Raw genomic sequence first — 10,298 nt, 5'->3', positions numbered from 1 at the left:
CCCAATTCCAATTCCATGAGATGGTCGCTGGGGTCGTTTCTCGTCTTCGATTCAATGTAAAAAGTGGCTCTCTCCCTCTCTCTCTATTCGTTTTGAATTTGTATTTGCTTGATTCTCTGATTGTTTCTTGAGAATTGGATTAATATGTTGCCTTGGATCAATTATGGTACCCAGTTCATGATTCTATGCCCTCGGAAAGGGAATATTGTTGCCTTGAAAACAGAGAGAGATAAATGGTTTACCATATAAATGGTTTACAATTAAACTATGTTGCCTTCGATTAATATGTGTTGCCTTTGATTTATGAGTTGCCTTCGATTAAGTGGTAGTGCCTAGTTCATGAGGATTCTGTTAGAATTTAGAAAGTAACAATCAATCCATATAAAAAGGGTATCAAGAGAGATTGCTAGAAAGAGGATTATTGTTGCCTCTAAGATTGTTGCCTTTGAGATTTTGCCTTTCAAAGTTCATGATTGGTGAATCTGACCTGAGTATTGTTCATTTGAGCTCCTAAATTTCTAATGTGAGCTCGTAAAGAGAGATTTTTGTTGCTTTACAAAGTTTATGATTCTGCACTTTGAAACTTGAGTTTGTATTGAACCATTCTTATGAGCTTGCCCAAGCTGGAGTTACAACAGATAAATCATTGAGGCTGGGTATAGGCTCTGTAATTGTTGCCTTGTAAGCTGATTTCATTTGTGAGCAAGAGGCTATGTCTTAGGTGACAAAGGCTCTCATCATTAATTCAGAGGTTTGCAGACAATAGATGGATTCATGACATTGGCGCTTACAGCTCCAAAATTGCCATCTTCAAGTAACTGTCATATTTTATTTGCAGACAAGGCATGTGAAGAAGAATGTCAACAATATCAGAATATCCTTTATACGTATGAAATTGTTTCAGAGCAACGTGTCAATCTGCAAAAGAGTAGCGTTGCATTTATTCGACATATGGATATGAACGAAACAATTGCAGTTAGCTAGTATGTTGGCAGTTAAGAGGGTGTAAACATGATAGATACCTTGGGATTTCAACACATGCTGGTAGGAGAAAAACAAAAACCTTTTAGTTACTTGAAGGAGAAAGTCACCAAGAAATTAGTCAGTTGATGGGCCAAGTTGTTGAGTGGTGCTGGTAAAGACATTTTAATGAAAGCGGTCCTTGAAGCTGTGCCGAATTATGTGATGAATTGCTATCAACTTCCAGGTGGTATATGTGATGATCTGCATCAATTTTGAGCTGACTTTTGGTGGGGAGACACTGATGAAAAGACAACTTTTAGCTATGCTAGGTAAACAATGATGGCGTGTACTTTAGCATCCAAACTCTGATTGCTGAAATTTATAAAGCACTTTATTTCCCTGATTGAGATTTCTTCTTGGCTGAAGTGGGTACAATGTAATCATTCTCTTGGTGCAGTATAGTGGGTGGCCGGGAAACCTTAGAACAAGGTATGGGATGGAGAATTGGTTCGGGATCAACAGTGGATATTTGGCAACATAAATGGAGACCAGATACAGACCCTTGGTGTCCTCTTTCTGCCCCAACCGATCATGCTCCAAGGTGGGGCTCTAAGCTTATTGATCCAGTTATGTATGTGTGGGATACTCAAAAATTGGAAGCATTATTTTGTCTAGCAGATTTTGAGCTTATATTGTCAATTTCCCTAAATCGAAGGTTGGTGGAAGACAGACTTGTATGGCATTTTCATAGACAAGGTACATTCACTACTAATAGTGCATACTTTGTAGCAAATGATATTGCTTTAGGAAATGTTTTGGCTCCTCATCCACCTATAGATATATATGGTCGGTTGTGAAAAGCTATTTGGAATGCTAAGGTTCCTGGGAAGGTTACTATTAATATTTGGAGGAGTTGTGTAAGAATATTACCGATTAGAGAAAATTTGGTATTGAAAGGGTATGATGGTGAGATGAGTTGCTTATTATTATGTCCACATGGATTGAAAAATAGTATGCATTGGTTAGTTGAATGTCCATATGCAAAGGCAACTTGGCAGGATGCTTCCATTACTTTTTGATATTGCTAATCATGATAATAGAAAGGATTGTGTGCTGCATTTAGCATCCTCATTGAGCAAGGATGTTTTTTCCCGAGTTCTGGTGATTATCTGGTCTATTTAGAAGAATAGAAACAGCCAATTCTGGGAGAATACAAGGCAGCGACCTTCAGATGCTTGTCTGCTCTCTTTAGGTTGGTTGAATGATTTCCATAAAGCTAATGTACCTGTATCTGATGGTAGTAATCGGCCGTTACAAAAATGGCATAAACCAGAAGTAACAGGTTGGGTTAAGTGTAACTGTGATGGAACATATTTAGCAGCATCTCATAACAGAGGCAGTGGTGTTGCATTTAGGGATGAATACGGCCAATTTCGGGCGCTGTGGCCTGTCACTGACCTCTCCTTTTCACTCTGAATTATTAGCTTTGCTGGATGGTTTGAAGTTAGCAAAAGCTTTGTAGCACCAAGGTATTCTTTGAGTCTGACTGTTTACTACTAGTGCAAGCATTGCAACAACATGATACTGATTTCTCCAGCTCAGATGCTTTTATTGATGATGCTAGGGAGATTTTGAACATAAAACTTGATTTTAAGGTGCTGTTAATGTAATAATGCAGCTCATAGTTTAGCGAGTCAGGCTTTGCGTTTGGGTGACAGTCAAAGTTGGTATGTTATTGCTCCCGAATTTATATGGGATGCGCTTCGAAGTGATTGTAATCACTAATCGTTTCAATGAAACTAGTTTAAAAAAAATAAAAAATTTCCTAATGTTGTCGTTGTAGCCTTGATGCCTGTATTTCTAGATATGTTGCATTGTCCAAAAAGTTAAAAGGTAGAAATGCACCACATATTGTTTCCATGTAACTGTTGTAGCCTTGGTGCCCGTATTTTCAGATATGTTGCATTGTCCCAAGAATTAAATGGGTGAAATACACCACAGATTGCTGCCATGTATGTTGATGTACTGCAAGTTTGAAATTGCAGCTCATTGTTGCCTTTTTGGATATGTCGCCCTTGATATGAGCATGATATGCTATGATTTTAATGTGTTTCCTACGGAAACGATGCGGACCGCACTTCCGCAGTGCACACGAAGCTCCATTCGTCACCCTCCGGCGCCGACGACGGCGCGTCTCCACCCCAGCGGACTCTAGCAGTGTCCCCGATCACTTTCCCTCCTAGACGATCCCCAGTGAGGCCGCCGAATTCTAGTTTCTGGCGAGATCGACTTTATTTGAAGTTTTAGGTGATCTTGCCGGAAAACTAGAATTCGGCGGACTCGCCGGGGAGAGAAAGTGATCGGGGACGCTGCTGGAGTCCGCTGGGGTGGAGGCGCGCTGTTGTCGGCGTCGGACGGTGGTGAACGGAGCTCCGTGCGCACTTACACACGTGCGCTTCATATCCGGCCTCCTCTGTGTTTCCTACCCTATTTAGTTATGTTATTTCCTTAGTAATGTTAATTATAACATGTTTTGTGATTGTAGAGGACAAAGCGCTTAATTGACAAAAGAAGGCCCAAGTAGTACAAGGATGGAAGAGAAAAATGCAGAAAGCCCAAAAGAAGGCCCAAGTCCAAAAAGGAAGGAGAAAGTCAAACATTTCTCGTAGTCTCACATCAGTTTGGAAAAAGAAGTAAATTTGGATTTGAAGTCTAAAAAGGGAAGGAGAAAAGTCAAACTTGTGGAGCTAGTCCCACATCATTTTTGAAGAGAAGTTTCACCAAGATTTTCTCTATATAAACACAGCCTTGTGTACTTCTCAAACCATCATTCATTCATACAAAATCAAGAAAACACATAGCTCTACTGAGCAGCCTCTCCCTCTCCTTTGCTGAGTTTCTTCCTCCCTTGCCAAGGCCTTGTCGGACGTTCCACAAGAGCGGCAACTTTGGCGCCTTGAAGCTTTCAAGCCGGAGCACTTTCTAGAGGTCTACAAGCTTCTTGAAGACTGATAAAAGTGTACCCCTACCTCTGTTGTTGTTTAGTTTTCTTTTACAATTTTCAGAGACATGTTTTCGGTCTTCAAATATTGGATTTGGATGTTGTTTCGATTGTTATGTTGTTAGTAAATTCAGAATTTTAGTTAAGCATGTTGAAGTTTCGTTCATGATATTTTAGCAATCTGATCTTGTCAATTCATAGGTTAGAAAGTATGTGTTGTTGTTTGATATACCTATGTTAGAATGCATGCTAACTAATGCCATGATTTATGTTAAGCCTCGTAGGTAAGTGTAGATCTCCAGTGGTGGAAGCTGTGTCACAGATATAGCTAAATACATATACTATGCAATTCCCTGTTGTGACGTTCATAATATAATTGTGTTCAATCTCGTTCTATAGATCTTAAGGACTTATCTTAAGTGTAGACAGATACTTATAGTATTGATAGCAACCTTGCATGAGATGTCCTAGTTCTAGACGTTTGTGCTAGGGATAAGTAAGTAGAACTATAAAATGCATGACCTCATAGGTTTCTAGTTCTCTGAATTGGCATGTTATCGGATTGTTAAGGTTGAAACGTGATCTTTGATGTGTGGTCAGAATCTGAGTTTCTCTTTGATGGATGTGTTAAATGAATCGATCACTTGTATATATTAGTTTAGCTTCTATATTTATCTTTTAGTAGGAACATTAGAACAAACCTCAAAATCCCCATGTTTACCTTGTACCATATGTATATTTGTAAATGAATACTTGTATATATTTTTATTGATAACCACTGACTTTTTACATGACCATTGTTACAGGAGCACTCTTAGTCTCCGGATTTATTGAACCTTATTTGCCTTATACTACGATTGTTAAAAAAGGTTCTTAATTGTCGCACGCCTAGTAACGAGCGCGTCAGCCCCTTCCCAAATTAAAAGGTCTTGTTCCCATGTAAGTTCATGTTTGGCAAGTTTGAAATTGCATAAAATTGTAGCGTTGATGCCCGTATTGAAGGATTTGTTGCCATGCATGTCCCACGAATTGAAAGGTGGAAATACACCGCATATTTCTGCCATGTATGTTCATGTTCAGCAAGTTTGAAACAGCAGTTGGCATTAAACCATTCAGACGATTGTTGCTTGTATTTTCGGATTTGTTGCCTAGTCCATAAGATTAAAAGGTGGAAACGGACCACAAATTGTTGACATTTATTTTGCATGTTTAAAATACAATGACTGATATTAAACCACAAGTAACTAGTAAGATTCTGGATGTTCTAAGTGTACCTCTTGCTTTTAGAGTGAAATTTATTGCCTACCTACTTACTGATGAAGCAGATCACTTGTGGGAGTACATCAAAGGGGACTATGAGGTGCCGGCTTTGACATGGGAGGATTTTGAGACGTTGTTCTAGTTCCATGAGACCATAAAAAACGCCAAGCTGGAGAGTCCCACAGTATAAAGCCAAGTTTAGGCAATTGTCTCGCTATGCACCGACTCTTGTTGCTAATGAACAAGCCAAGAATACAAAACTCGTGGCCTCGTGCATGGATTTATTCGTCCCATTCACCAAATGGTTGTTGATAAAGTAGTCTGAGCTTCACATCCAAAACCAATTGGCAATGGATGGAGTGGCCAAAACCTTTATAAACCACAAGCAAGGTCCCATTTTTCTCGATGTGGGATATATATCTTAACACGCCCCCGCACGTGTGGCGAATCTTTAAGCCTGACACGTGGACAACATTTGGGGTGATGTGAAGTTCGTGTGACCTTTGGGTTTTACACGTGGACGTGGGTAACCCGCTCTGATACCATGATAAAGTAGTATGAGGTTCACATCCAAAACCAATTGGCAATGGATGGAGTGACCCAAACCCTTATAAAGAGAGAATTATCTGCCTTACTTTGAAGAAACCCAACCGACAAAAGGAAAGTACTGATGCGATAGAACCAAGCCCTAGGTGCTTGCTTGAGACCGTAAAGGGACTTTTGAAGTTTGCAGACATATGAGGGATGAGCAGGGTCGACAAAGCTAGGGGTTGATGCATATAATCCTCATGGAGAACGCCTTGCAGAAAGGCATTATTGACATTAGTTGACCGAGAGTCCAGCCTTTCGACAAGGGAAGAGCAAGGACTGTGCGAATGGTCGCAGGTTTGATTATCGGACTAAATGTCTCATGATAATCAATGCCATGTCTCTGATGGAATCCTTTGACGACAAGCCATGATATATATCTCAACACGCCTCCGCACGTGTGGCGAATTTTCAAGCCTAACACGTGAACAACATTTGAGGTGACGTGGAGTTCGTGTGGCCTTTGGGCTTCATACGTGGACGTGGGTAACTCACTCTGATACCATGATAAAGTAGTCTATGGTTCATATCTAAAACCAATTGACAATAGATGGAGTGGCCTAAACCCTTATAAACCATAGATAATGTCCCGACGTGGGATATATATCTCAACAGACAACAGTTGTGTTGCTAGGATTGAAAAGCTACAAAAGAAGCAGTAGCTGCAGCTTTGCTTAATTTCTGAAAAGCTACTGAAGGACTTCATGGCCTTCTTCAGCGGGGAAAAGAAACACTAACACTGCTAGCAGTGGTGGGACCACAATTTGGGTAATCTAATTTTCTTAATTTCTGGACGAAGTATGGTAAAAACTTAATTGGCTCTTTATTTGCCACGTTGTAAAAAATACAAAACGGTGGGAATTTATTCGCGGCTCGATCAATAATCGACTTCAGAATTGCAAAGAGAAACCAGCAGCAACAATGGCGAGAGCAGAAGAAGACAACTGGAGCGAGGCAGTGGAAGATCTTGTAACATCAGGAGACACCGACGCAGCCATATCTGTACTGGAATCCGTAATCTCCAATTTGGAAAACAAAGGCTTGCCCGATTCAGGTCCTCCTGAGTTGGCTTCTGCTCTTTCCGATCTTGCAGAACTCTACTCCTCCAAAGGCTTCTCCCTCAAAGCAGACGACCTTCAGTCTCGCGCTTCCCTCATCAAGCTTCGTCACTCTTCCTCTTCCACTTCTGGGTATGTTACTCACTCCCAATTTTCTTTGATTTCGTGTTTAGTTGCCCGAATTATCGGAAAAGATAAAAGTCAGGACTTAATGTTTTAATTTGGTTTCAGTGTTGCGACAGAGAAGCAGAGCTCGATGCCCGGAAAGCATTCAACAGATGGTACTGTTAAGTTTAAGTTGATGATATGTGAATTGTCAGAACTCATTTAATTTTATCAAATTGTGTCTGTGTTCGAATACTTAATGAGCTTTTGTTCTATTTGTCAAGGACATCTTGAAAAATCAACGAAATCGCAGGATTCTTCTGCTTGCAATGGGGCTTCGGATGATGGTACCTCTCTTTTTCCTTTTGTGAGGGTCAATTGTAGTTTTTTCCTTTTTTGTGGTAAATAACTTGTGTTTGATTGTTCAACCAATGTGGGACAGGCAATTAGAATCATTTAATCAATGGTTAAAGATAAATTGTTGGCATCTTACTTAGGAACTGCATTCATTCTAGTATAGACCGGAATTTGTTAAGCTCTTAGGGTTTGTTTCAGACTATATTCCCTCATTTCCGGTCTTCCCCTTTAGGTTGCAGGAGAGACATCCTGGCATGGTTTTGCCTATATAAGAGTGTTGATGACATGGTCCATTAAATTTTTGTGCTGAGTTTGTATCTTTAAGACTCTAGTATAGTTCTACAGGATTTTATATCGAATTTGGCAATTGGTTGGTATGCAAATGACATGAAGATTCCCTTGAATTTTTGTTTCTGTGAGACCCATGGTTACAATCGGTTAATGGATGGGTAAAACATGAGCGTTGTAAAGCATATTAAAAAGACAGTGAACCCATGTTTGCTTACTTGGTCTGTGGAATACTATCCTGAAGACATGGTGAACATAGGTGCTGGCTATATTCGCTTTGAGAACAAAAGGAGAAAAATCAGTATAATAGATACTGAGAGTATTTAAGGAGACAAATTGTGATCCTATATAATATACTGTTGCTTTATCAAATAACTATTCCCACCTTTATATAAGATTCCCTTTTGCATTCCTCAGGATTTAATTGCAAATGCCATTGTTAGTGCCATGGGTGTCTTTTGGGAACTTATTAGGCTTTTTTATATCCAGTATTTTATCTATCTCCTATTGTCAAGTAATTATAGAAAAAACACTTTGTTATTTGGCAACTACAGATTGGGAAGCTATTGCAGACCGCACACCTGACGAATTACTCTCTTCACAATCTTTGCCCGGAGTATCAAAACTTTCTTTGGAAGATACCAAAGTTCAAGCCCCTAAGCGGCGTGGAAGAGGAACATTTGCATACAAGAAACATGAACTTTACAGTGATCAATTATCTAGTAAGATAGTAGTTGATAATGATAGCTTGGAGGAAGAAAGTGAGTGCCATAATTTAGAAGGCGGTGAAGAAACAAGAAACTGTAAGTTAATCTTTCCACTTTTTAAGTCTCCCATTTTGGGTTTGCGAGGTCATAATTCGTTCACTTCATATGGTAAAACTTACTAATGAAACAAAAAAGAATAGTTAATGCCATATAAAAGGCTGCATGGTGATTGCGCACCAAACATACTTAAGCTAGTATATAATATAAAAGAATAGAGCTGTTTTTTATTTATTTGTGTGCTGTATTGAAGAACATTTAGGCGGTTTAGGCCATTATGTTATTTTATCTCACATAGCATGCAGAAACTCAAGAATGTTCTTTTCAGCAAAATATGGTACACGACACATTCTTGTTTTAGCTGGCTTTCCACCAAGTACTAGAACAATGGAGTTAGAGAATCTTTTTAAGGACTTCAGAGATCATGGAGTTGTTATTCGCTGGGTCAATGATACGGTCGCACTTGCAGTTTTCCAAACACCAGCGATCGGTAAGTAAAATTAATTTGTTTTTCAAGTTATTATTTTTGGCCATCGTGAGAATACATAAAGGGTTAAATAGCCTTTGGTCTCATGTGTTTTAGTTAAATTTCCGTTCGGTTCTTGTGCAACCAATTAAGCATTTTGGTCATTGTTAAATTCCGTAAAAGTGCCAACAAAAATCAAATATGAGCGCCATAGTGCACGGTTACTATCGCCTTTTTTCCTTATCTGAACGACTCTGATTTGAGTAGGGGCATACAGCTGTTTCATGTGCTTTTTGACCGCAAGTTAATGAAATCTGGCTTTGGTGCCCAAGATAAAAACATTTGGGAAAACCATGACCAAAATTCTTAATTTGTAGCACAGGGATCAACATTTAATTTGATCAAAATATAAACTAGATGGAAGAAAAGGTTAGATGAGAGTGTGCTGGGTTGGGTTGACTTGAAAGGATTTCAAGGTTGGGTTGACTTGAAAGGATTTCAGGGTTGGGTTGACTTGAAAGGATTTCAGAATAGGTTAGTTAGAGTTTCTCCATGTTGGGAGAGCATGTTGGACTATCGGGAGAATTTGTTGGAATTTCTATATGTTTCTACCAATGGGAGGATATATTTTCAAGTGTAAGGCAGTGAGATAGCCCTTACTATAGTTACATCAGATCATTGCCCAGTTTAACTGGATATTTGTTCGTATATGATTGGAGCACCCTCTTTTAAAGAAAATTTCCAAGTGGTGGGCAGAATAAGTTTCTGAGGCTGGTAATTGATGAGGAAATTAGAGGATCAACCCTTGAAATTCTAATTTCTAGGTTGTTCTGTCTATAAAAACGCACTAATTCTTTGTTGGAAAGATCAACTATTCATCTCAATTTTCCAGTGTGCTGGGACTTCAGGTTCAGAAGAAAGTTAAATGACCAAGAGATTGAGGAGTTTGCTTCGCTGATGGTTAAACTAGAAAGTGTCTGATTGTTGGAGTCCAAACATGATGAAAAAAAATGGAAGCTTGAGCCTGCTGGGAAATTCTCTTGCAAATTTTTCCATAGCTTCATTTAGTGGTGGATCAGATCTAATCTTGCTCATGCAAAGTTTTTTTCGGAATGTCAATGCCCCTACTAAGGTGAAGATTTTGGGTTGGCTTGTGACACAAGGGAGAACAAATACATGTGTTCTTCAAAGGAGAAGACGAGGATGTTGTTTTTGTCACTGGTGCATTTTATGCAATTGTTGGGCTGGAGAAGAAAGATCTGTGGGAGAGAGACAAGTTCTGGGCATCCTTGTGGAGTAAGGAATTTAAGGATTATAATCTTTCATCCATTATTATTAACTGGAAAGCAGCTGCAGTATAAGCCCCTAATTTTTTTATTATTTAGCATTACTAGATGAGCTTCTAAGCCTTCTGCCCTAGCTGGTCTCTTTTTTTTTTTTTTTTTTTT

General features: G+C 39.2%; 1 protein-coding gene across 1 annotated transcript in view; it reads left to right on the top strand.

Moving 5' to 3' along the window:
• Window positions 1-6,710: 6,710 nt before the first annotated feature.
• LOC101308047 overlaps window positions 6,711-10,298 on the top strand; it is a 7,026-nt gene continuing 3,438 nt past the window's right edge. The window contains exons 1-5 of the mRNA XM_004291624.1: window positions 6,711-7,002; window positions 7,102-7,151; window positions 7,260-7,322; window positions 8,175-8,423; window positions 8,713-8,874. Of these exons, the coding sequence (XP_004291672.1) occupies window positions 6,734-7,002; window positions 7,102-7,151; window positions 7,260-7,322; window positions 8,175-8,423; window positions 8,713-8,874 (793 nt within the window). The 5' untranslated portion in view covers window positions 6,711-6,733. The remainder of the gene's footprint in view (window positions 7,003-7,101; window positions 7,152-7,259; window positions 7,323-8,174; window positions 8,424-8,712; window positions 8,875-10,298) is intronic.

Source organism: Fragaria vesca, linkage group LG2 (genome assembly GCF_000184155.1).
Source record: "Fragaria vesca subsp. vesca linkage group LG2, FraVesHawaii_1.0, whole genome shotgun sequence".
Taxonomy (NCBI): Eukaryota; Viridiplantae; Streptophyta; class Magnoliopsida; order Rosales; family Rosaceae; genus Fragaria; species Fragaria vesca.
Note: the sequence above shows the minus strand (reverse complement) of the source record. Positions and strands in the feature narration are given on the sequence as shown.